Source organism: Prinia subflava, chromosome 6 (genome assembly GCF_021018805.1).
Source record: "Prinia subflava isolate CZ2003 ecotype Zambia chromosome 6, Cam_Psub_1.2, whole genome shotgun sequence".
NCBI classification, from domain to species: Eukaryota; Metazoa; Chordata; class Aves; order Passeriformes; family Cisticolidae; genus Prinia; species Prinia subflava.
This window is the reverse complement of record NC_086252.1, coordinates 19,595,478-19,623,325: the sequence shown is the minus strand read 5'-3', so window position 1 is coordinate 19,623,325 and position 27,848 is coordinate 19,595,478. Positions and strand designations below refer to the sequence as shown.

Below are 27,848 nucleotides of genomic sequence, written 5' to 3'. Positions count from 1 at the left end.
GCACTGCTATGTGTACAGCATAACTGGGAACTTGCATAAGTTATTCTTAATGTGAAATACCATATCATTTTACTCTTTCCTCTGCAGCTTTTAATTTTCTGTACTATAGGGGGGTAAAAATGTTGCCTGTGGGAAAATGTGAGGAGAAGGCACTTTGGTTATAAGTTCACCTTCCAAGTGTATTATTCATGTCATATGTACTCAGACCTAACACTGAGTGATACGGGACACTCAGTTGTTGCTCGGATGTTCATCCACTAAGGGTAAATGCATAGATTTAAGTGTAACAACAGGCACACGGTGGGACTCCTGGGGATGGTCCATGCAGACCTAAGGGTTGGCCTCTGATCTTTGTGGGTCCATTCCAAGTCAGGATATTCTGTGACAGTAATTCAAAAATAATAGTTAGCTATGAGATACTGTAATGGCACTTCCAGTTACACTACTGCTGCCTCTGTGAAGAAAGTTTCACAAAGCAAGAGTAATAATCACTCTTGGGAGATAACACTCCAGCTCTATAGAATAAAGAGTAATTTTATAATATTTGGGTAACATGACTTACATTACAGACCAGATTAGGTACCACTAACTGTGGTACACACTGCCAGCTAGACTTTGTCGCTAATTGGTATCTAGAGTATACAATGTGTAGGCTCTTCTATGTGCGTTTTTTTTTTTTTTTTCTTGGTTTTTTAAAAAGTCCTTTGAGTCACCTTTATCTGGAGTTTAGTCAGCAGTGAATCCAGTATAATTCCAAATCTTAGTAGTTCAGCAATGCTATTTACATTTCACTGCTATCCCTATACCAGGCATTCAATCTCCCCGCTTCTGTTTCCAGATGTCTGCCTAAGGTCTGCAGTTTGTGCTTGTGATTTGTAAGGGCTGAACTGTGGTTACCTTGCACTTCAGTCTTGGCTAGAATTGTTATATTATTGACCTGCTTCTCTGCCCTTTCCTGATGCAAGTGTATTTACTCTTTAATGCTGGACTACTGCCTAAGTAGTTTTGATGCACTTCTGTGGTCTGTATGTGAATATTTTCAGCTGTTGGCTCATCTTTGCATATATGCATAAAGCTCCAATATTTTTATCACTGCTTCCACTGATTTCAGAGACAGTGGAACCCACTAACATTGCTGGTATTTAATTTCCTTCACTACTGAAGAATTTTTGAATGGAGGTTTTCTCCTTTTCCGTCCCCTTTGCTGTTTTTTGCTTTGATCCATGCAGTAAAACTCAATTGCTTTGCCCTTTCTGTCCTCAGTATTCAGGTAATGCAGTAGTTTCCTATTCAGGATTTTTCTTCTACAAGTTCAAAAGAGAAGAAAACTAGATGTCTCAGGTAGAGCAACAGTCTTTGTATGCAAGTATACACAGGCACATTAAAGGCAGATAATTCCATTTCAGATGTCAGTTTAAAAACAACTGCCACAAGACCTTGGCTACCAAACCTCTTGCACAGTTTATTTTCTTCAAAATGGTGGCAACCCTTAAACAAAGTGCATTTGTATTTATTTAAATGCTAAAAAAAGAAAACTGGAGCAGCACCTGTGTGACCTGGTAGGACAAGACAATAAAACACAATACACAGTAACTTGGCTGCTTAAGAGTTTACAGTGCTGTATCTATACCTGCATACCTAAAATTCAAAACTGCTTCAAGATTTTCATGAAAGCAGTATGATTTCAGCAGTGTCCTTAAAGCCTTCAGCACTTCTTTTTCCCTTCCGGCAAACCTGTTTGGTATGATTACATTAAATTCTGATTCACCAGTGTTTATGGTGTGTGTAAGCTTAATGTAATCATGCATTCTCTTTGTAATCACAAGTCCATCTCTGGGCAAAGAACAATGTACAGAGAGATGAACATGTATTTAAAAAGCAAGAAATCCTAATTTCTAAAGGGATTTACTGCAGTGAATAATGTTTGTATATATCCATTTAGATAAGGAGATTTTAAGATTATAAATCAGAGTAAGACAATGCACCTCAACTTTTTACTTGCAGAAAGTGTAGATTTGATTGTAATGATATGTTTTATGATTAAAGTGTTTGCATTTATGATTTGTTGGTTACATGTTTTTTCTACAAGTCAGTATCATGTGACAATTTAAAAATTAATAGATTGTTAAAAAAACCCTAGTTAATGTATAGCAACTGAAAGTTTCTGTGGACTACACTTTGGATAAGTTCCTCAGGTAAATTCTGTAGATGATTTATTGCCTATGAAATATTTTGTTTCCATTCAGTTCTTGAGGCTATAGCATTTTAGAACATTTCATTTAATAATAGCTTTTCACCTTTTGTCATCTAGCTATGACCATATAAATGACACATTATTTAATTTTCTCATGCAGTCTAAAGTAAGGGTAGGAATGGCTTGCATTAGTGCAGCCATTGTATTACACATCTATCATTACTGAACTTGTAATCAAAAGTACTACAACAATTAAGAGCTGTTCATTTTCCACCCGAGATGCAAGCAACAAGAAAAACTAACAGCTGCACTTTAATATGGTGTTCCTGTATGTCTGCAGGATAAGCAATGTTCCTGTAAATTGTCATTTAGGCTGGACAGGTCTTCCCATTACTGCAAACACCAACATTACCCTGCATACCATTACAAAAATCAAAGGGTTATGAGATCTGGTATTTCTTCCTGTTGAAATGCAGAAGTTAGGATTAAGATAAGAGGGGATTGGGCTTGGTTTTGGGGGTTTTTATTGTTTTGTTTTAAATTGCAATAAATTAGCTGCCTTTTCAAATTCTGTATTATGGTATTTCAGTGATTCATGGATGACTGCTGGCAAATTGTGAAGTTCAGTTATACTTACAAAGCCACTGTAATGCAAATTGCTGCATCACAGAAGATCGCTGTGTGTTTGGAAATCCAGTGTGGATAAAAGCACAGCACCTGGAGAGCTCCAACCCAGTTTAGTCACCCGTTGTGACTGTGCCCTTACTGTAAATGGGCAGGCTGAACAGGCTGGCAATGTTTGGAAACACAATTCTAGCTGGACAGCAATGACCTAGTGAAAAGGGATTAAAAAAACCATCAGCATCAGAACAAAACAAGTAGGTACAAGAAGAGAAATTTTTAAAAAATCATGACACAAATGAGTTTTGTAACAGAACAAAGGTCTAGATTTCAAGAGCCAAAATTATGTAGCAATAAATGAGAAAATCCCTGTGGTTCAAAAACTAAGAGGAATCTGGGAGAAATGTGGGAATACCTAGAGCTTCTAGATTTGATTATCAAAGAATTTGTCAGAATAATGAGGAACACTAGAGGCATACATGCAGAATACTGCATGAAAATGTTCATTTTGCTGAATATTTATGCTTCTTACACACTAAGAAATATTCACATTTCAGAACCTCATGCAGAACTGATGTTTTAAAGTATAACTTCCATAAACTGAGGGCATATGGGATTAAACATTTGGGTCCACCTTGGACAACCCTTTTGATGGTCAGATGTACGTCTAATATTACTATTTGCTGTCTATATTGCAATTTGTTGTCAGACTGTTTATATAATTTGGTATACAACAGGGCCATTCACTTAAAAGTTGTGCTCAGTGATCCTTCTGGGTCCCTTGGAACTGTGATTCTGTGATTTTACAATTGCTGATGAAAAGAGAAAATAATGGTTTACAATGAAGACTTTGTATATTACAGTGTACAAAATTTCAACAAAACAAGTGTGAAATGGAGCACTGCTCAGCAAAACTTTAGAGACTCTTGTATCACCTCAGATTCTTTCTAATGCTGTGATGGGCTAAACTCTGAGAAAATGCTTAGGATTCACATTTTCTACTGACCATCTGAATCAAGGTTTGACATCAGTTATTTTCAGTTTTGATAAAGGAGTATCTTGACGTAATTTACTAGAACATGGATGGTAGGGGAAAAAGTGTGTCTATGAGATTACAAAGCGCAGAGTTCACTAATCAAGAGAAGGGTAAAATAAATTGCTACCTCTTGGTCATAATGATGATAGTTTCACTGTTAGAAACTTGTTAAAACAACATGGTACAGCAGTTGGTAAAGGTGGCGCTGAAAGAGTTTTGCACAGAAATCCGCAGAAAAAGTGTGCATCTTAAATAAAGATGAAAAGGTCTATGGATATAAGGCTCTCATACTTTTTTTTTTTTTTTTTTTTTTTTTTTTTTTAATGATGAAGATTACTTAGAGCATACTTGTTAAATACAGACGAGAATGAGTACCATGTTTGCAGTGGCACTGGAAGCTGTGCAGTGAGTCAGGCTTTGCTGAAGCTGATGGTCAGAGCAGTCGCGCTCTCTGTGACATTGAACGAGGCAGGTGCAGTGACAGCCGCGGTGGAAGGAGCAGAGGATGGAGGGATGGTCGTTGTGGGCTGGCAAAAGCAAAGAGAGAACTGGTGAGAGCGAGAAGCTGAGTGACAGGGAGCCCCCGTGATGTGTTCGCTTGGAAAAGGCATCGGCTCAAGCAAAAGAATGACCTCTCGGTTTGCTAAGATTTTTTGTAAACAAAGAAAAGCGTCTAAGAGAAATACATACTGGAATTTCTTCACATCAATCAACCTGAAAAATGAGTATGCCCGAACTCAATTAAGTCAAATAGGTACAAAAGGACAAGCTCAAAGACGGGAGTTCTCCCCCGTCCTCACACCTTAAGGGCAAGAAATGCTTTATAAAACCGTTTCCTTCACCAGGACCTATTTCTCAGAGCACAGACGGAGCTGCACTTGCAATTCATTGTTTTCCACAATGACCTGAATGCACAGAGAGGACTGAGGCGTTTAGTCCCAGCGATACTGCTGGCTGTGCCCATCCACGCACAGGTTTTATTTCTGTAAAACCTCACTAAACATTACCCTTCTCCTCCCCCGGACACCTCTCCGGGAGCCCCCGGGCCGCGGCCGCCCTGAGGGCCGGCACGCGCCGCCTCACGGGCCCGAGCGCCGCCCCCGCCGCAGCTCAGTGCGCGCCCGCTGCCGCCTCAGCGCTCGGCCCGGGCGGGCGAGCGGCCGCTGCCCCGGCTCCTCAGCCGTGCCGAGACAGAGAGAGAAAGAGAGCGCTGTCTCTCAGGTGTGCCCAGCTCCCGCCAGGTCTCCGGCCCTGCGGGACCGCCCCGCCGCCCGCTGGGATGGGGGTCGCTCCTCAGCCGAGAGGGGCTTCGAAATGGCGTTCGCCATTTGCCTTGCTGTCCTCTGGCGCTCAGAGCCGGGCAGGGCTTGTCACCTCTCTTGCGAGTCGCTGCTGGCAGGGCTTGTCACTGCCGCCGGGAGCCTGTCTCGGCCCAGCGGGGTCTGCCCTCAGCCCCGCGGCCTGAGGCGGGGAAGGGAGGTGGCCTCAGCCCCGCTGAGGTGTGTCCTGGGCCGGCTGGGGACGCGGCTGGCAGCGCCGCTAGAAGCACTGGTGCTGGGGCTGTGCGGGTACCCCGCTCCCCAGGGGCTCACCAGCTACACCTGTTTTTCCAAAATCATAGGTGAGGAATGGTCAGGGGAAAAAATCTCCATGATTAAAAATGGCAGAAGATACTACAAGGCAAGAAGTAAGTAGGCGTGAGACGGGATTCAGGCCCATCGGGACAAGACCATGAATAACTGAAGAAAAGTTTCTGTAAGTTCCCTAAATAGATCTGGCTTTAGAGTATAGTATTTCCTTAAGCGACCTATAGTAACTAGTGGACCATAGTATATATTGCAAGTACTGTGATGACACTTGCTAAATTCATTTAAGCAAATCTTCCTCCTGGGTACATACAGGTATGCAATTATTAGCAAAAGAAAGGAGAGGTACTGTTCTCCATAGACAATGCTGCACACAGATTGAGAGAAGGCTAACTTAAAATGTCTCCCTGTTTATTTCTCTGAAGCAGTGCATTTATTTTTGTGAATACAAAATGGTTTTTAGTTTTCATTTTTAAAAGCTAGGTTTTCTCGCTTCATTTGCCCTTTCAAAAGCTGCACTCAGATTTCAATTTCATTGCACTTTAAGGATCAGTGTTCTGAGGTTTTCTGGAATTATTAGGTAGAAAATTATGTTCTTGTACAGAAATTTCAGTTAGCATGATGTATAGTAATAGAGGTCACTGTCAGCAAGTTAGATGCAGTTACTGAGGATTTTTCTGTCAAAAGTAGTAAATTGTGTTCTAAACTACTGTGGAGTCTTGTAGAATATGTTCTGAAAACACATAAAATCCTTCTTTAAGACCCTTTTTATATTCCCCAATTGACGTCCAGCTCATTCTTAATGTCAAATTCAAACTGTAATGCAGTTAATACTACAGCTTCATATGATTAAATCCTTCAAATGTTAATCCAAGTTGGTGTCAATTATTCACATTGTAGCACAAAAATAAAAATAGCGTTCACCCAAGTTTTATTCAAATAATAAAAACATGGCTTGAACCAAGCAGAGCTATTTTTCCTTTGGGCTAAGATTTGCATATAGTAATCTGACTAGGAGCCAAGGTGAATATAGATTTCTAAAAGCCGTTTCAGACCCCTTTAAAAGCAGAAAGACAGTTGAAGTGCAGATGGATTCTTTTAGAAACAGGGAAGAGATGAACTTCTGTTCTGCTATGTGCTGCTCCATGGTGTTCCATGGTCAGGAAGCTGCAGGAGCTGTTCGTGCACGTTCCAGAGGGCCACTGGGTGATTCCTTCCTCAGCGTTATGTGCTGCCCTGTGGATGTTTGTGCAAAGTGAATTATCCAGTACATCCAAAATCCTTGATTAGAAGTACTGTATCTATATTATTGACTTTCTAACTGCAGAGAAGAGGGATTTAGTTAGCAGTGCAGTGGCTATTTGGTTGCTTTGAGAACTTCCAATACCAGTTTTGCAGTGCGTTTGCCAAATGCTTTCACAATAAAAAGTTCATTGGACAAAAACAATGATTCTTGCTGTGCTAATGCCTGGAGAGGCTCACTAACAAGGGACTCCTGAGAGCAGGCTTGTCTGGCCAAGAGGAACATTTTGTGTTCCAACGACAGAAGTTACTGTCATTGCCAGCCTTCTGGCCACTGAGAAACTGGAGAAGAGGGGAGTAATGAATCGAGTGTTGATGCACTGTTGGTGCTGAGAGAATAATCAAAGAACAGTTGTGTATAGGAAGGGGATTTGAAGTCCTGAAAGTTACCATAATGGCTTGCTTTTGTTCTGCTTAAAGGTTTGGTTGGTGGTTTTTGTTGTTTGGGGTTTTTTTTAACCTAGCCCTAGTTTTAAACTGTCATCTGAACACAACTTAGTGAGATACATTCTGTGCCTGTAGCTTCTCTTTCATTAGTTTTTACAAACTTACCACCCCTTTAAGTGAATTCTCATGGTCCAAGGAAATACAAGGGAGGAGGGCCTCTGGATCAGCAACAGAAAAGGAGGAGGGGCAAAAAAGGCCTCATACAAACCCTGAGCATAACTGGACAGGTAAACACGGAACTTTTCACCAGTCTGCTCTACAGCTGAACTTGAGTAATGCAGAACCAGGAAACAGAAAGACATTCTGGGTTTGATTGCTGTAGGGCAGCTGGGAATGCTCTGCACCTGCTGGAAGAATCAGCACGTCATTCAGTAGGAATTTTTCTTTTGTTGTCACTGTTTAATTCCTTTTTGTGGGTTTAAACTGAACTGTACTGCAGCAGAATAAACAAGCTGCGGTGGGGTTGGCAATCATCCTGGACCCAAGTTCAGAGTGGCATTTTTAGTAAAGACTCCTGTATTACAGGTGAAAATATGGAGGCATATTTCTCATAGGACTAACCTGAGGATTCATTTGCTGTGATGGATTATGTCTCTGCTGTTTGATAAAGCCATGTAGCTCTGCAAATGGAGAGGGCTGATAGGAAGAGGGTAAGGGAGCTGCAGCAGGAGAATCTAAAAGGACAGAAGAGTGCACAGTGAGGGTGATGTCACCTGGGGGGGTTACAGTGTGCAGCTGAGGGACACATCCATTCCTCTGTTTGTGGACAGTGGGGTGACTGCTCTTCGGGTAGAAATGGAGATGGATAAATGATATGCATTAAATCAATCTTCTGCTAGTTCCTTCCTAACTTGTTCTGCTTTTCAAGCATCTTTCACGTATCTGCAGAGCTCTTGTTTTGGGAGTTGAACGTGTGACATAAAGAGTGAGGAAGCACAGTGCCACATCAGAAATCTGGAAAATAGTTTGCGAATTTTTTTTGTTGTTGTTTATTTGTGCAAAATTGCTGCAAGGAATTTTTCCCTCTCTGGGAAAGAGAACTTCTCTGAATAATGCATTGTATGAGGCCATACATGCTTTCCTGTTACCAAAGCTGAAAAGCTGTATGGCTGTAGCTAGAATGGCACTGCTCTGAGATAAATACTGACAGTACAAGGCTGAGCTTTTTCATCTGAATGCTACACAGTAGGAAAAGCTCTGCTGAACACAGCTGAGAATTGGCCTGTGGTGAGGGGGGAGGTCGTGAGACTTCTTCATTCGCTGCTGCTGCTTTGTAAGGAACAAGCCAGGTCAGTAGCTTCTTGCTGACTGGTCCTCTTTTTCTCCAGCCCTCACCTAGTTTCTTCCTCAGACATGGCCTCTGTCCTGCTGTGTGGAGAGGGAGTACTGATATTGCATGTGGAAAAAGGAGACATTTGCAGAGCTATATGTATGAGAACAGTGGATCAAGCTAATTTTGCAATATTTCTTATGAAACAGATGAAATTTCAGGAAAATCAGTTCATCTTCTGAAGCATGATAGCATACTGACTGTGGAGAGAGGTACATTCAGTACACTGGAGAGTGTGGAGTATGTTCAGCCCACTTGAAATAATGGCATAATTACTGCTATCAGTCTCTTCAGGCAGCTGTTTTCCTAATATTCTGCATGGACATGGGGTTTTTTTTGTTCTGCTTTGACCTTTCTCACTTTACACACACTTTCCACAATTTACAAGAAAATTTCATCTCCTTCAGTCTCATGCCACTACTGCAGCAGAAATAACAGGGGTTTGTTTACCCCTCCAATTCACAGAGCAACACTTACAGTAACCCCTGGAGATTTCTGTAGTAAGCAACCTGAAACACTTGAAAAGGATATCATTTCCAGAGGGGTCAATATTCATGGCTGAGAGCTTCAACAATGTATTAAGCTGGGCATTTTGGTGAAAACCCCCAAACATCTGCTTGTATTTAATCTGAGCTGAATTACTATTCCCACATTGTGTGCAGTGACTGAAAATAGTGTATTACGTAGCAGGTAGCATCTCTGTTAATAAACACATGCTTCCTGCCTTGTATGTACCTGGAACTAATACTAATCTCTGTAATTCAGGAACTAGTTGTCCATCTTCCTTTGTGTCTAAAGGTGGGAACCAGCCGCTTTACTTTTGGCTGCCTGAGATTCAAACCTGGAGGGAGTTGAGATTAAGGTGTAAGAAAGAATGGTGAATTCCAAGTAAGGAGAGGTATTTAAGTAAGGAAGTTAAATCTCTTGGTCCCAGTTTTCCTGAGGCACCATGCAGACAAAGACTTTCTTTTCTTGTGTGATGCTCCTCTCCAGGCTCCATATGCTGGTCATATTTTCTCATTGTTTGCTTAAATGTCCAACTTCCATGTGGATATTCACATTTGAATACTTGAGTCCTGTGTCTCCCACCCATAGCAGTAGGAGCCTAACATCTGGATGGAACACTATGAAGTGCCTGAACAAATAATGTGATTTTCTGAATGCTGTCCTAATCATTAGTGTCTGCTTCATGGCATTGAAAGTAATAATAATAATTCTGCAGAACAGAATACAGAGGAATGAGAAAATTCTGTCTTGAGAGGAGAAATTGGTGTCAATATCTCCTTTTGTCTTGGCAAGGTTCTTTATGTTGGTTGGTATTTTGTAGTTGCTCTCAGCAGTATCCAAAGACGCAGTTCTATAAAAGAAGTTCCATCTTTTGCCCAGATACCTGTAGCTTTCATTCCTGCTGTGCTGTGCCATATTCAAAGTTAATTGGATGACCAATTTTAAACCTGAAATACAGTAGGAACCTAGAGACTGTGTCAGTGCAGTTGTAAGGTGCTTGAAGAGCACATCTACAATGTTTGGTACCAAGAGCTGGAGGCCAAAACAGAGTGTTGGAAGCACATTAGCAGTTAATGACTGAAAAGAGAGGTGACCATTGGAATGGGAATGCATACAACCACCATGTAATAAAAATCAGATTCTTCCATTTTAGTCAAATTCTACATAGTGAGAGACTGGTATGAAGACAGTTTAAGGGACTGTGTTCACCATTCCCCTGCATTACCATAAAACACCATCCTACTCCTTTCTATATGCCATTTAGTGTTCAAAATAGATCAGCTGAGCTAAGTTTCCTTTACAAACTAAATCAGACGGTAAGCTTTGTGTTTCTGTTTCATTCACCATGTGCTTTTGAGGCCTCCTCATGTTCTTGTTAATAATTCAGCCTTTGCCTATTCTAGGTTTATGGCTCAGAGAGACAGTGACTTTTGCTGAGTTGAGCATATGGCTAACAGGAGCTATGTCAGGTAAGGAATGCAACCTTTAGTTTTCCACCTATTCTCTTTTGTTGTTAGTCAGCTTTGGAATAGAATTATAATGCAGTCAGGTTTGTAACAACTGCTAGCTTGGGTAGCCTGTTACTTTGAAATATCTGGAAAAATGCCAGAGATCTCAAGTGTCTTGAAGACTGTCAAGCTTTTGCTTTTTCTGTTTCTTTTTGCAACAGATGAGAACACAGCAAGTCCTGAAGCAAACTGGATTAGGTAAGAAAGATTTTAAATGTCGTCATCTGTGGCACCTGGAGAAAAACTGAATGTGTTTTCTGGCTCACTTCCAGAAAATAGACAAATCCTTATTCATTCTACTGATATGTCATAATTTTCTTGGAGATGTCAGCTGGTAGCTGGGGACTGTTCCTCTACTTGGAGCTGTGTTTTATTAATATTTTCCATTTTTTTTGTTCTTATGTAATGAAATTAAGATATCGGGCTGGCAAAATAGCTAATTCCTGATTTCATCTTAATGCCAAGAACACCGTGAAAGTTATGGAGAACGTAATTAAATATAACAGTTACTGACAGTTGTTGCTTTGCAATGAGGCCTTCATGCATTTCTGTAACAGCCCAGCTATACTTGCTAGGTTGCACTAGAGGTGTAATTCCATTCATGAACATTCCCTGAGGGGAGAGCTGCCCTTTGTCAGCCCCTTCTCTTTCTGCTGCTGTTCAGAAACTACTTGCTGGAGAGAGACCTTTGAACTGAGTGGTATGTGGCATGATGAAATACACATCTCAGTGACTGGTAAAATTCTTAGGTATATTTTTTAGGTAACTCTTTAGTTTCACCTCTGAAAGAAAATTCAGTGCTTAGTTTCTACAGGCCTTACCTGTTGGCTTCCTTCAAAAGAGTGATTGTTATAAACCAGACCTTAAAGGCTGTTAGTTTTGACTTACGAGTTTGTAGTGTTGGTAGCTGTGATGTGGAGCAGTGCCTAGAGTATTGGGGGAGGAATAAGCTTTTACAACCTTGATACAATAAGAAAGGATGGATTGTGAAGAGTGCAACCTGTACTGCTTTCATTATCACTCCTATCTGAAGAATTGACTCATGGTATACCTTTGCCTGCTTGGGTTCTTTGCCAGAGAAATAGAATGGTAGCTTTCCTTCTCATCAGGATTCATGGCCCTGTCATTGTCAATCGATTGTGAAATGAAACCTGGGTATTTCATTACCAAAAAATTTAAAAAGCAAAATCAATTCACTGAAAATATTAATGCTGTAGACAACAATTTCCAGCCAAGGATTTGCATATTGTAAGCATTAGATCTTTTTTAAAAAGCCCAAAATTCTTGCGTGGCATCCTTATGTATGTGTGTAGTGACAAGAATTGCTCATTCTAAGTCGCTGTCATAATGGAGCTAATGACAAGACAGTTGGCACTGTCGCGCTAAGGTGATCTTCACCCTTGCAAGACAAAATACAGTTAGATTAGCACCATTTTTGCAGAGATAGGCAGTTATTCATGTGTATAAAAGATTTGACTCCTGTTAGCTAGCAGATGCCTGTGTCCTTGACAAAGCTGCTTTGCAAGATAGAATAGAATGCACAGTGATTTGTAATATATGCCAGAGCTTCTTCTTCAAAATGCTTTGTGACTTGAAAACATATAAATATTTTGGGGACTATGTGGAGGATCTTGTGGAGTGCAGTGATGATACCTTTACTGCTAAGGCTGCCCTAAGCCCAAGGTGTATCAGATTGTCGTAGTACCAAGTAAATCTACTCTATCCTTGACACAGTTCTGTCTCTGCAGTGGAGGCTGTCCTGAACTTGTATGTATGCAGTTGTGCTTTACCTTTGCTGCCTTCTCAGCCTTTCCTCTTTCCTACATTTGGGCCCCGGTGTGCAGGTCTCAAATAGAGCTTTTTAACTTCAGTCCTGCATCTCCTTGTTCCAGTTGTTCTACTTTCTACCTGTGACTTTAAGGAGATAGAGTCTTTGCAGAACAGTTTTTTAGGAAGACTCTGTGTTACTAATAAGCAGCATATTGTAAATATTTTGGTAAAGACTATAATATCCTACAGTGGGGGAGATATCTGGCAAAGGGGAAGTCACTTGTTTTTCCATGGGCAGCTAAAGTACAGCTGTAAACAGACACTAAATAGAGATTTGAGATTCATATAGAAATGATGTTGTGTAGTGTTGTATATAAAAATGGGTACAAGAAGTTAGAGGCATCTCTAACACATCTTTTTTTGTGGATAATAAAGGAAAATATAGAAGTATTTAAGGAATATTTTCTCCTGGCACTGAAATCTGAACAGAAAATGCTGCTTAAAACAGTTTGGAAAAGTGCTGTCTCCACTGAGTAGCTATAGAACTAGAATAGTGGTCCTGATCCCAAAAGGAATCTTTTTTTTTATATTTGCCTACTTCTTGGAAAAAGAAAAATCCCATCCATCATTTTGTTTCCTAGATACTTCCCTGCACAAGCAGAATGTACTGAACTCTTCCAGGTGGAAAGTTTCCTCATTTCTAGTAGTGTTCTGTGCTACTTCTACCCTCAGCTTAGGCGTTGTGCACATGTGATAGAAAGAAGGAAATGGTTAATGGTAGCTCACTGTAAGAATAATTTGTTCTATTAGTCTTCAGTAAGCAATACTGTTGAGAGTTCTCATCTCCTCCATGGTCTTCCTTCTTCTACTATTCTCTGTTACCCAGCCTAGCATGAACAGAAGGCTAGAAACAAACTTTGGTTAATTTGGCCCTGAAAGACAGGGCAAACATTTTAAGTAATTCTCTCTCTCCCTCTCTGTCTCTCCCCCTGTCTCTCCCCCTGTCTCTCCCCCTCTCTCTCCCCCTCTCTCTTCCCCTCTCTCTCCCCCTCTCTCTCCCTCTCTCCTCCTATGTCTCTTTTTTTTAATTATTTGTAAGTATGTACAGAAAATATACAAAATTCTAACACAAAGTAAGAATTATTATGAACAAGAAAAAATGGAAAGGGAGAAGTAGCTTGGTGTGGTGCAGTGATTTTTCAGAGAAAAGGTTGCCTGTAGGATTAAGGCATCCTGAAGGTCAGTCCTCTGAACATACCAAAACTCTAGCTGATGGTAGAAGACTATTTTCAGGCAAATGCTTAGCAGCTCACTGCAGATTTTTAAGAATCTGTCATCCCACTGAGGCATTTGTTTTAAAAAATAATTTTAAAAGCTGTTATTCCATATAGGTGAGGTTTTTTTATTCAGAAAAAGGAGAAATTGTTGCAAAGTTCCCTGTCTTGGTTACTGCGTACTTTTCAATACCTTAAAAAATATTAAAACTTGGAGATACATGGACAGCCGAAGCTGTTCTCCCTCAGGATTCCTGAAGTTTCCGATCTCTAAATATGTTACTGGACAGTCTGAATGTAATTAATATTCACTGACCTCCTCTCTGCTGTGGGACAATCCTGTCACATTGTAGTGTGTCCATACTACTTGTTATTGAGCTATTTGATATATCATTCTGTTTGCTCTACGGAATTGGTATAAAATCTGTTTCAAAAGAAAAAAAATTAAAAGCCTTATTTCTGATATTGAAAGAATGCAATATGGCCTTTGATAGCAATTTTCCTGCATATATGGGGAATAATCTTAGTGGATAAAGCAGGAGGAGTTGTAACACATCTAGAGTGGGATGGCTGTTCATATCTCCTGGTATATTTTTTACACTGTATTTTAAACCTACTGGAAAGGTGAATGATAGATGAGATTAATTCCAATTCACTTGAAAGAGGAGGGCATGTTTGGTGCACATCTTGTTGTCTCCACTTGTTCTCTCAGCATTTCTGTCAGTAGTTACATGGATGATCTTTTTAACTTGTGTTTAGCCTGTGAAATGGATATAAAGACCTGCCAGACTACCTATTGCAATACATTTTCTTCTGCAGAAACAAACCTAACGTAAATGTCATCTGTGGTATGAGCAACTGTAGCAGATGGAGCATTGAATTAATGGTTCTGAGAGGCAAGCCAGGAGAGATGATGAGATAAATACAGTAGATATAGTGCATAATTCAAAAAACTTCCTGTGATTAAAAATTAATTCAAGGAAAAAGAGTGTATCTTCAGAAGTTAAGAGTATTTAAAAATCACTTTATCTTTTTTACGTTTGGAAAATCGTTAAAAATCATTATGACTATGTTAATGGTGAAAATTCCCCATTACTTTAAAAGGATATTTTTCAGCTGTTGATCTTACATTGTTTTATAATGAACATTTTAAATATGCCAAAAAGTAAATAATTTGCTTATAAGTTACATCTAGTGTGATGCCTCATGGTTTGTGGCGAGACAGTGTCTTAGTGAAAAATTATTATAAAACTGAACTGACTGCTTATTGAAAACTGTGTATATTGTCATCAAATGAGGAGGAAGGACTGGTGTTAGAGTAAGTGACTTGAATTTATCAACTGCTAATATGTAGGAAAGTGATGATAGTGCGTCTTCCTTGCTGATGTTTGGTTCATAGCTCCAGAAGCAATTTATATGCTGGCAAAAGGGTTAGGGGCTCTGCTAAGACAGCTAACAATAAACCAAAGGAATATGTGGATGATTCATGCAAGGCTACGTTGCTTCTCACTAGTGATACTTTGACCTCTTTATGGTTTCAGGAGTGAAGGACTATGGTGACTGACCATAATAATAGATACTGTAGTACAGAGAAACTAACTGATTTAATAGCTGGGCAAAAGGTGGTGATATGGTGATTTCTGATGGATTAAGGTTGCTCAGCTGAGAACTTCACAAAATTCAGCAGCACTCCCGAGAAAATGTGTTTGGTTTCGTGTTCCCTCCTAGCAACAAACTGGCTGCTGTGAAAAGAACACCTCTTGAACCAGTCCACCAAAAGGCCTTTGGAACAGAACATTCATCCACTGTCTGAGCTGGAAAGCGAGTGCTCTTGGTGACAGGCTGAAAGACTGGGAATGAAACGTACACAAGGAACACCTGAGAATGCAATTGTGTGTACTTGTTAAATCAGATAAAGTGCTTTCCCTGTAAACAGTTGGTGAAGAGTCCACACCCCGCTTCCCCCTTCTTAAATTAGGGTGATTTTTTCACATGTAAAAATTCTGTGTGCAGGGACACATCTTTTGCAATCTGATTAGTCCCACAAGAACTGAAATGGAACAAACAGCATTTTAGCCTTCAAGGCTATACTGGGGACAAGAGGGCTGCAATGCTGGCATTTCCTCAAGGTATGGTTCTTGATAAAGCTGTCTTAAAGTTTTGTTGTCTTTGCCTCCACATGCTGTAGTGTAGCTTTCATTCATCATTTAATGTGATTTTTCTGATCTTAATGGTACATCTGGGGAGATGAGGAAAATATAGTGTGGGGTTTCAATGGTGAAAACTCCTGTAAATTTTGAGTGGTGCACGTATATAAACTTTATTTTTCTTCCTGAAATATGTGTCATCTTTCTAAGTAAATTTTAAATATCTCTAGTACTGTATTGTACAGGAAAAGGAAATTATTAGGAGTGGTTCAGGAGACATTTCGAACTGAATGAAGGAAATATCTTTGCTAGTCCTTTACTGACAGAAGTGAGAAGGCTGTATTCCTCCTTATTAAAGTCTTGATGACAAATGAATATGAATATTTCATTAGGCAGAAGAATACTTTGTTAGTGTTCAAACTTGGTCTTACTCTTGCATGAATTCCAGAGACATACAAATCAGAATAATTTTATAATTTGTGGCAAAGACTAATTTTGTTAAATAATACATACTGAATTGCCATGATTCTACAGAAGCTGTTTATTTAATAGAAGAAAGAAAATTACTATAATTGAAATTAGATTTTGGGAAAGAGGATTTTTTTAAAAGCTGTCCCTGAAATAAGGTTCTACTTTATAATGTGGCTTTTTGTGTAATTAAATATTGGTTGTCTAAATTATTACTTAATTAAGAACAAAATGTCTTTATGGCCTCAAATACTTGCTTATTCTGTGTGAAGGAGGAAAAGAAAAAGAAAAAATACAAAAAGGCATTTGCTTCACTCAAAATATTTACATAACAAGTTCCACACTACATTCCTTTTTATTTCAATAAAAAGCGCTTTCTATAGAAACAGTGTTAACATAAGAAACAGAAAATAAACATTCATTTAAGAGTCTGTGAACTCAGTTATAACCAGGTAATGCGTTAGCATGTGCATCTTCATTTGTCCTCTTTGGAAGGTGAAAATAGAGATCATGAGAAAAATGTAAGTGGCTCATGTGTTAATCAGGCTCTTTGCTCTCAGTGGTTTTGTGTCTTGGTACACACTCACGGGTCTGTGGGTCTGCAGGTCTCCCTGCTCATTGGTTTGAACAGCATGCCAGCGTTTGCCTGTTCTCAGGGAGGCCAGCAGAGAAAAGGCTCGAGTGAAGCACAGTAGGAGCTCTGCAGCGTGGGCTGGGCCGCCCTGTGAGGGCAGACGAGCCACGGGCTGTGGGTGCCGGTGCGGCTGCAGGCCCACGTCCACACTGAGCGTGGGGCATCCTGCAGGAGCCCAGGCAGGCCGGGGATGGCAGCCAGTCAGCTGCAGTGCAGTGACAGCCAGACCAGCCTGGAGGAACAAGGCAGACTCAGAGTCTTTTGAGAAGATCAGGTCCATAGGTCAGTGCTGGGTCTGCATGAGGGGCAGAGGTGTGGCTGTAGGATAGCCTGGACAGGGACCAAGGGCAACAACCTCTGCTTAAATGCAGCTTCCAGGAGAAGTAAATGCCCTTACACTTCATGCTTTTGCAAAATAGCTGGGCATTACTCTTGATTCATTTTTGTAGTTTTACATGCTGGACTTGCTTCAGTCAGAGCTCAATGCCTGTCTCCTGCAGGTCTGTTTCTCCTAATGCTTTGGATTCATGAACACCTTCATTATGTCAAAGTACAGCCCACTCAAGCCTGGAGTCATTCTGGCATGGATGGCTTCAGTTGCTGACACATTCTAATTGCCTTGTCAAGGATTAATTCTGGATTTTGGAGTATTTTCCTTAAGTTCTCTACCGGTGACCTATTTAACTTTTAAACTTGCATGATTGTCTCTTCATCTTTTGACAGTCACATTTTTAGTGTTTTCTCTATACATGTAGTAAAACTCAGACCTGTAATGGATTTTGTGGAGTACTAAATAACTTCTGATTTTGTGACATTGCACTGGACTTCCTGCACATTTCCTTTCTACATCTGAATTAGCAAATAGATCAACTGCTTTAAAATCTGTCATCTGAAAGATTTTTTCTTCCTTTTTTCACTGACAATCAGTAGTTGAAGGTACAGAATGAACTTGGTTTATATCTCATCATTTTTTCTGCTCCCTTTTTATTCCTAGAGTCTAGGAGGCCTGTGAATAATTTCTGAAATCACTGTAGATTTGAGGTCCTTGAAAGAGTTATTGTTCAGAGAACAAGTCCAGCAGAGTGTAGCTTTCCCTAATCTGTCTCTGTCAGATGGGTGGGTTTTTTCCCCCTAAAGCTAAGATACAAATTTGCAGTTTCAAAATCATCATTGGTGTGTGGCTGGCCTTTCTCAGTAGTGATGAGAGGAAAGCAGCATGCGTTGTCTGTAACGTTATTTCCTAGGTTTGCAGTAGTACTTTTGCTGCCAAACTCATGAGAGCAGTGTTTCCCATGTTCTGGACTGAATTAGGCAAGGGATCTGTCACCTTGCTTTGTTACAGCATCCTTGAAAAATAGGATTGCATGCTAAACCACTAACTTTAGCAACATTCATTATTATCACATGCAGCTTCTATTGAAACTCATTTAACTATGAGACACATCTTGATCCCATTTTTGTATCTGCTCAAAGGATGTTTGTGAATTTGGAACATGACAAATGTATGAAAAGTAAATGTTACCATGTAGAGATACTTTTTTTTCCTGAGGTTTTGCCGTTTTCCAGCTAATGTCATGCTTCACAATGGACTAATAGATTGTGAGAAGTTGAGCCAAATGTGAATCATCAAGTGTGTTACAGGGCAGGTGAGAGTTCTCACGTGAGACCTAAAGCAGTCAACTTCTCTGGAAGGTAGAAAGCAATTATTTGATGGACAGATTACTGCTTTCTTAGGTAAATGACTCATAGTTTGTGTTTTAGAGGTGCAGACAAAGGTGAATTCCCCCAGAAATAGGGATGGATTATAAAGAGGATAGATATGAACTGAAAAAGAGCTGTGAGTTTATTAGATAAGACCTTTCAGGACTGACCTGAGTCTAAATGGATGCAGACTTTTTTTTTTTTTTTCCTATTCTCTCTTGACTTTACAAACCTTGGTAAACTGCATTGCCTTATTATGAATGCAGTAAATATTTTCTTTTTCTAGCTATTTATGTTGACCTAGTTTAGGTGTGTGGTAATATCAGTACAGCCAAGTAATTTGGAGGAATTTATGCCTGTAGACTTGCAATCCATAGGTGGTACTGAACTACTTTTGGACAGCCAGCAACCCCAAATATTTCTTAGATGCTGTAAAGACAGTGGAGTTGCACAGATCAGTGCACAAACGAATAACTCAGTGTCTAAGAAGAGATATTTCCGTTGCTGAAAAGGAATCTCTCTGGATTGCTAGTGAGAAGCCCTGGGATTGCAGAGGAGTATCATTAGAGGATGTTACTACACATTTTACAAATTGGGATAGAGAAAAGAGAGATAGAGAAAAGTGAGAATTTTTTTCTGGGATGCACACAAAAATATTCTGTCTTGATATCTTAGCCCGTTGCTGTACCATGCTTTCAGGAGCAGGTTTCTTCCAGCTCCTGTTGCTTCCCACATAGTCGTTGTCTTCACTAATGTAAAAATTGAGCAGACTGGTCCCCATGCCTTTGATATAACATCCCATTTTAGAATTCAGTTTTCATTAGTGAATTAACTGGACATATAAATATTTATGACTATCTCAGATGTCTATTACTACAGGAAATAAATAATTCATTATAGAGAATTACCTTTGTACAATTGATACCACAGGGATATAAATCAGATATGGCAATTTCCAAAAACACAGCAGTGTATATTGTCTTTGCTGGAACACTCTCAAGTGAATATCTTATTGATGCAACCATTGTTTTTCTAAGCTGGGTAACAAACCTTCCATTATGTGAAGAGTAGTGATGGGAGAAAGTCCATTTACAGAAATGTGAGTATAATAAAAATATATTGACAGCTGGGACAATTCAAGGAATCAGTATACAATATGTAATTTCTGTTTGACATTGGGAAGGTTTTTGTGTAAATCTATCAAACTGCGAGCATAATTTTGAATGTGGTTTTATTTGCCATATTTGTTATACTTCTGCTTCTGTAGATTGGTTGAAATAAACTTTGTAGCTGCCAAAAGCTAGAGGGAAATAAAATAAAAGGAAAACACAGAGGAAAATTTAAATTTTGTTGACTGGGTGGCATTAAATAAAGGATTGAATACTCGGTGTGACAAATCAATTATCAAACTTAAAGTGGGAGGCCGGACTTCAGTGGGAGGTTTTGGTCACACAGTGTGTTTGAAAAGGAGTGACGTAGCAAGGCAGGCCAGAAGATTAAAGGGGATTCTTATCAGCCATGTTGAAGGAAAATCAGCCTCTCTTTTCACAAAAAGCCAGCATGCTGCAGAGATCAGCAGGAGGGAGCTAGAAAAGAAGAGCAAATGTGTTTCAGAGTGAATGACACAAGCCTGAAATAAGTGACTGGGGACTCCTGATTATGGTGAGAAGCTGAAAGAGTTTGAGATGTCAGGAAGCTGAGACTGAAGTCAAAACAAGATGTTTGTTGGTTTTACTGTTAATTTATGTTCCTTTCAATTGCTGAAGTAAAGGGTTTTTTAGAAACCCTGTTAAGGCTGTGCGTATATTTATTTTACCTCACACCTATCTTATAAAATACCCTTGCTGTGAAACTGAGAGAGGGTTTCAAGGCATGGGAGAGCAAGCTGCCAACATGCCTCTGTGGCTGAGATACTCTATAAAGCCACATGTCTGCCAAGAGAAGCCAAAATGTACCTGCTTTGAGCTTCAAGGGACACTTGGAGCAAACCGGGGGGCTGCCTCTGCACTGTTAGCTGGCAACAGCTGATGAGACTGCTGAGAGGGCTGCTGCAGGGGCACTTCGCTGGAATGTGGAGGGTTGGAGCTTGCTAGGTCTGTGTAGGAGTCACCTTTTGATACAAGGTATTACTATTGAAAGGTACTGGTTTGTCCCGTTTGTAAACAGAACCTGAAGCATATATAAAATATGATTTCTGCAGTACAGGAGGTGAGTTCTAGTCAAGAGTATCTCTTGAGTTCTCCCAACTCCTAGGATTGTATTTGCAATGCAGGCTCTATGTGTAATGCTATCTTGTAAAAGGAGCATCCTCACTACACCACATCACTCACACATATAAAGGTATCCTTCTTAACTGGATCATGTCAGTTCCTGTTTTGCTCATCATGCTGTTATGGTGCTTCAAACTTTGTTCTTTTAGCAGGTACTCTCTGCTTAAACAGTAACTTAGGCTATTTGCAAAGGGTATCCTTACTAAAGGGGAAATGACCCACTGTCATATGAAATGATAAAAAATGGCTGAAGGTGAAATATTGTTAAAAATGTAACACAGTAGATCCTGTTTCATATTGTCTGTACAATCTAGTCTACTTTTAGTCTACCTTAACTGATATCTCAGTTCAGTGCTGCTTGTGATGACGTACAGCTATTTTATCTATTCTCTTTTTCTGTTTTCTCAAATGGTATCATAAAATATTTTTCTCTTTTGAGTTCTGAAACGCCACAGTATTGAACATGGGGTTGTTACATAAACATTACATAAATAGCATTCATAAAAGAAAACTAAATAACTGCTAATGAACTGTTAAAGGCTGATTATTCCAGGTTATAGTTACTGAACCCAGTGTGTGATACAGCATTCTTACCTGTCATATTTTCTCATTGTAAATTAAGTTCAGGCATTCTCTTAAGTTTCTTCCAGACCATCTGCAGCAGCCCAAGAGTTAATCTGGGAGAAAGAGGGGTTTGGTACTTTATTCTGTGTTTAAATTCTATTCTGAAAGTTCATGGGCAATTTTGTTGTTGTTATTAAATTGTTTCTCTTCAAGATCACAGCTCTTGGGGGCGTTAATCTCCTTCAAATCCCCTGAATCAGTAGGAATTGAAATTGATTAGTGCTTTTCAGTGTGAAATAGCTGACAGGAGCAAGCTCTGAGAATTTTTGCTTTTGTCGGTATTGGCATCTATTGTTTCTCCTGGGGTGCTTGTATCCTTTCATATGATGGGATAGCTGAGTATTTTGGTGATGTGTTTTTGTATCAGTGGACATCAGGCCTAAATGTAAGTTGTGTAGACTTGTGTGATAAAGATAAATCAAATATTTCTTACTGATGACCAGATATCAAAATATGTAGTAAAGTGGACCAAGGTCTAAATTACAATTCAAATTTATAAGGCCAGACATTGTACTGGATTAATATTTGAGAGCATTGGAATACTTCAGCAGTATTGTTTGCTGTTTCCAATGCAGAAATGCGTAAGCCAGGAAGATAAGAAAAGGTCCACCAGTAGTTATATCACTTTGTTAAGACATTATTCTTCTTGCTTTTTAATAATATTAACAAATGGTTAAGGTCCATTTTGGGTTCAGATCAGAAGAAAGTTGTTTTTGTTACTCCCTGTAGATTAAGGCATTATTTAATAACATAGACAGCTCTGAGCTGCTTCTGTGTTTATCACTATCTGTCCTTTTTTATCTGTACACCCAAACCCCTAACTGATTTTGAAGTTCATTGTGAGCAGCAGTGGATACTGGCATTGTCTGGCCACCTCTAGGCAGTCACAGAATCACAGCATATGCTCAGTTGGAAGGGACCCATAAAGATCTTTGAGTCCAGCTCCTGGCCCTCCAGAGCACCACCCTCAGGAATCGCACCATGTGCCTGAGAGCATTGTCCAAATGCTTCTTGAACTCTTGTCAGGTGTTGTGATCACTTCCACGGGAAGCCTGTTTCAGTGCCTGGCCACCCTTTGGGTGAAGAACTTTTCCTGATATCCAACCTCAACTTCCCCTGACAAAGCCTTAGGCCATTCCCTTGGGTTATGTCACTGCTCACCAGAGAGAAGAGATCAGTGCCTGCTCCTCCTCTTCCTCTCACAAGGAAGTTGTGACTGCAGTGAGGTCTCCCCTCAGTTTCCTCTAGGCTGACCAGACCAAGTGACCTCAGCTGCTCCTCACACAGCTCTCCTGCAAGGCCTTCACCACCTTTGTTGTGCTTCTTGGACAGTTCTCTATAGTTTAATACCTTACATTGTGGTGGACAAAACCACACATGGGACTCAACGTGAGGCCACCCCAGAGCAGAGCAGAGCAGGACAGTCCCTCCCTTGCCCGGCTGGCCATGCTGTGCCTGATGCCCCCCAGGACAGGGCTGGCCCTCCTGGCTGCCAGGGCACTGCTGACTCCCATTCAGCTCACAGTGAGCAGAACCCCCAGGTCCCTCTCTGGCACTGCTCTCCAGCCCCTCATTGCCCAGTCTGTCCGTACATCCAGAGTTGCTGAATGGCAGGTACAGAATCCAGCACTTTCTCTTGCTGAACTTTATATGGTTGTGATTGCCCAGCCCTCTAATTTGTTGACATTTTTCTGCAGGGCCTCCCTGCCTTTGAGGGAGTCAGCAGCTCTTCCCAGTTTTGTATTATCTGTGAGCTTGCTTAGTATCCCAATCCTGCCTCTTGTCTGGGAAGACATCAAGCTAATTGCTTGGAGGTTTTGCCTTGGTCTTTGTTACAAAATTCAACTTATATGGCTATAGGCCCAGAAAGCGTAACCCAAAGTATATAATTTATTAAACTTAATTCTTTTGATAACTGCTCCTTGAAAATAGCTGCTGAAGTAAGTTTAAAATAATGGATTCTATCTCATATGCCTATTATTTTTTTTGAAGCCTGTTAGAGGAGAGAAATTATGCAAATTGGTGTCACGCTAGGCTACTGCGCACATGCTGGTAATGCATAACAACTAACTCACTGATGAAAATGCTTCATCTTAAGCAAGAAGTCATTGTCAGCACTAAGAGAGATTCTTTGTATAATGATTAATAGTTTATTATGTCTCTTATGGATAAAAGAGAGTATCTCTTCTTATTAAAAATCTGCATTAGAATAAAACTGCTGTGAAATAAATACCGGAGAATTATGGTGATGAATTATGATTGATTGCATTATACAATTAAGGTATATTGTGAAACAATAGGAAGATCCCTTCAAAATATTAAGTAGTTACTGGTCACTCTCTGTGAATGACGAAGTGGCTTTAATTCTTCAGCTCCTGCTTGTAAAAGGCTTGATAAATAGATCAAGCTCAGTATCAATTAGTGTCACAACAATCTTTAGCATTAATGAAGCGAAGCTGCTAGGAATGAACCAATTTATTTGTAGCTCCATGACTGCATCTTAAGCTAACAGACACTACACACACTAGTGTTGTCTAGTACTGGGCATGAGAACCAGTACATGGAACACACAGTTTTGTGCAGGACTGGCTGCAACAGGCTCTCCCTGTGAGGAAGCTATCTTGGTGCTGAAGAATTCTGATACGCTTAGCAGGACAGAAATCCAATATAAGATAAGCTGGTTTCAGAAAATAGGTCACTAATGTAAGTTGCAGTTATTTTTTTCCCAAGTTTATCCTGCATCTGTCTTAGATTTCTTCTTCCTCATCCATACATGAAGGTTATCAAACTTTCTGATTAAGACTGCATTGACGAGCCTGTGGGTCATCATTCTGTTGCAGACTTCATCCTTCCATTTTAGCACTAACACAAGCGTTTTGTTTGCCCTGTTAAATTGCTACCGAAGGAGGCAGAGAAAACCTTCCCAGGTACTGATTTTTCACACGTGGAAAGTGCACCTGGTCGTCACCTGGTTTGCCACCTACAGTTTATAACTGAATGGGCTCATGGGATTATAAGCTTTATTTTAGTGCTGACTTCACAGCCTGAGGTGGAACTGATGTTTTAGTTGTTAGTAATTTGTGACTGCTTTGATGTATTTTGCTTGTTGGAATTCTATTTCATTAGCTAATATAAGTAGCATTTCTGCAATAGGAATGTTAGTGATCAGAACTGATCGTTTGAGTTGTTCTTCTTAAGAGGCTTTCAGATATTTGGATCTGGTCTTGGAAAATAATTTCTGCTTAATAATGTTTAATTAATTTAATAATCATGTTAACTGACTAGGTACATGATTTTACAGTGTTTGGGCCTTGGAGTTGAAGATATGGAACTGATTAATTATCAATCAAATAAATGAAATGTATTGCAGCTCTCTGTGAATGATCAGGGGCTTTATTTTCAGTGGTACTCAAAATTTCTATAGAAGTTTTTGTTGATTTCTGTTTTAGTAGCAAGATACTCTTTACCTCACAGGATAAGATGACTCCCAAAAATACTTGTTTTACCATGTGCAGGAAATGATGTTTTGCAATAATTTGATTCTCATCAAAGCATTTGGTCTTTCATCACTGAATATTAGTTTCTTAAATACATTGGGTCCACCAGAAAACCTTGGAAGTGTCATTTTCAATTAATAATACATTTTGCTAATTTTGTGGAAACCAAAGAAAAATATATTTTTTGGATGCTGGCAAGCAATGGTGTCTTAATAGATCTTTTTGGTGTGCTTCATTTGTAGACACTGACATTCTCTTTGTTTTGACCTAGCCAGTGAGAAATAGCAGGAGGAGAGCAGCAGAGGATGCTGTTCTGAATATTGATTTTCTTGTGCCTTTTGTTGGTTCATTAATTCTTCTAACAATTGGTTCTGAGGTAGCTGTCCGTGTGTGAGCACTACTAGCCAGCAGAATAGGGCCTGTCATGGCTAGGTGAGGCCATGGCTGATAATGTCAGCTTTACCATCTGAATTCTTCTACCAAGGGATTTAGTGTGGGACCAGTACTGAGTTCTCTACAAATAGTGGAATACCTTACTTTTGAATATGTCATTCTTACTCTTCCACAGTGCTTGTAAATGCCAGAAGTGCATAAGCCTGCTGCCTCTAAAGAGAGACAAGAGGGCTAAGGCAAATGGAACATTGCGAAAAGGAGACCTGTCTGTGAATTATTGGTATGGAAGCAGTATTTTTGCTTGCTTTCCCTGTGTTGGCTGGTATTGCTGTCATGTCCCTACCAGCTATAAGAGAACTCAAAACTGTCTAGTGCTGCGTAGCATGATAGTTAGAAAGCACCAGGCTGAAGTGAGACTCTTACTAATTCTAAAATCTCTACAGATGATGCATCTTGCTGTAAGCTAGAAGAGAGTGCATTTTGGAATGCAGAGGGAAATCACTGTTGTGTAGGAGTTGAGTGGGGCAGTAGTGAAAAGAGAACAATAATTGTAAAGCTATTTCTCTGGCTTTATGAGTTCCTTCCTGTAATTTTTGAGGAAGAGAGCTGTGATAATAGTGAGAAAAAGTTGCTGATTTTATTCCAGATTTAGTGATTTCATTAACAAAATCTGCTTGTTCTATGTAGAGTTTGGATTTTTTTGTTTTGTTTTCACAACCTAGATGAGTATCACAGTAGAACTTCTGGGACACCACCTATCTTTCCAGATGGCTTTTCTGAGGCTGTTTAGAGCCATGGAATACAGTTGAAAGGCTGTGGTTCACAGATGGAAACTTGATTTGTGCACTGTGTGTAACCTGTACTTCTCATATGATATCTTATATATTATATGATGTACATAATACATGTAGTCTGTTTGTCATGGGGGTACTGTTAAGGGATGATAACATGCAGTTGTAGATTCTGATGTTGATCTTAGAGAGAAATATTTTCTTTAAAAGTAGAAAAATGTTGCACCTTTGTCTGACTGCCATTTGAGTTAGTCTGTCATGCCTGGTCTGATTTAATTTGTTCTGATGGTAGAAGTTTGCAAAATAGAGGAGGTCAGGTGTTACGAGAGAATTGTGACATTTACTTTGATGGGGGGTCTCTTTTCATGGATGAAAGAAAGAAACAGTGTCAGTGGCTGAAGCCTATAAATAAATATTTGTCTTATCCTATTGTCTGGGTTGGTCAACTTTTCCAAGATTTAAGTTATCTCTGCTTAAAAGAAAAAATCGTGCTATTTGTCCCTATTCCAGCCTCAGAGCAGCTTGAGTAGACTCCATCAGGTTGTGCTTGTGCTTTCATTCTGTCTTTTCCCAATTATGCAAAACAGGGTGGAGTGCCAGGGGCTTGTTGTCATGCCTGAGACTGCATAAACATGTGCAGTCCCAAATAGCTTTGTGTAATATGTTCCCTATCCAGTAGAGTTAATTGCCAAAATGTAATTTTTTAGCATCTGGGGTGGGCTGATTGCTTGCCTACAAGGAACAAATTTAGCCACTGAGAAGTTTTCTCCAACTGATGGCAGAAATACTTGTAATTGGTAGATCTCTAATATGTTGAGTCTTCTTCTGTGGAGGGTACTGCTAAGTTTTTTACAGGTAGAAGCCACTCTCTGTACATCATTTCAAAGCCCAGAGATGTGTGAGGCCTGATGTAGGGGCGGGGGGGAAGAGAAGTTTCTTCCGAAATAAATTTCAGCTGCAGTATTTTAGTGTTAACATCTGAATGTGTGGTTGTTGCAGAAGTGGTTGTCTTCATACATAACTTTTCACTGTATAAATAAAATGTGAATGGCAGCTTTTGTTAAAACAAGGATGTTTTATTTTCTGAAGCTTAACAAATCAGGAAATAGAAAAAGCACAAACTTCCTTAACAACTTCAGCTGTTCCCCATAGTGTTTACATTTTGTGGTAGTTTCAGGTTTTTTAAGTCCAGATTTTACATTATTGAAGATAATAGCAGATACTGTTCTTTTGCTTTTTCCTACTGTAAAATAATGAATTCTATTGTAGGAATGCAATGATGTCATAGGTGCAAAAGGCACTTCTATTGATGACAGGTGTAGAACCTTATTTAGAAAGGTATTGAGTTCAAGAAGAGTTTGTTTTGGTTTAAATGGAAGAGGTTTATGTTACATATTTCATGTTTCTGATTCCATGTAATGCATAAATATGCCATCTGTAAATGCTGCCACATTATTACAATGCACAAAAATGCTCACTAAAATTTTTTTTCAGTCCTCCATAATTACTCCATCTGTAAAAATTTTGCATTCGATTTTATTTTGCCAACATTGTCTTCAAAGAAGAATGTACAAAGAAATGTTAACATGTTTTTAAAATTTGGAGATACTATTCTAAGGGTTATAGTTTTCAGAACAAGAGCAGGCAATGGCATTAGATTTGTTTTTTTAAGGAAAAATGTATTTATTACACAACAATTGCTTAGAGGGGCACATCATAATATTATATTGGTACAAAGAGTGCCGTGC

At 39.6% G+C, this 27,848-nt stretch overlaps 1 protein-coding gene across 1 annotated transcript in view; it reads left to right on the top strand.

Moving 5' to 3' along the window:
• Nucleotides 1-10,430: 10,430 nt before the first annotated feature.
• MYO3B (myosin IIIB) overlaps nucleotides 10,431-27,848 on the top strand; it is a 222,531-nt gene continuing 205,113 nt past the window's right edge. The window contains exons 1-2 of the mRNA XM_063400539.1: nucleotides 10,431-10,492; nucleotides 10,693-10,729. Coding sequence (XP_063256609.1) covers nucleotides 10,486-10,492; nucleotides 10,693-10,729 — 44 coding nt within the window. The 5' untranslated portion in view covers nucleotides 10,431-10,485. The remainder of the gene's footprint in view (nucleotides 10,493-10,692; nucleotides 10,730-27,848) is intronic.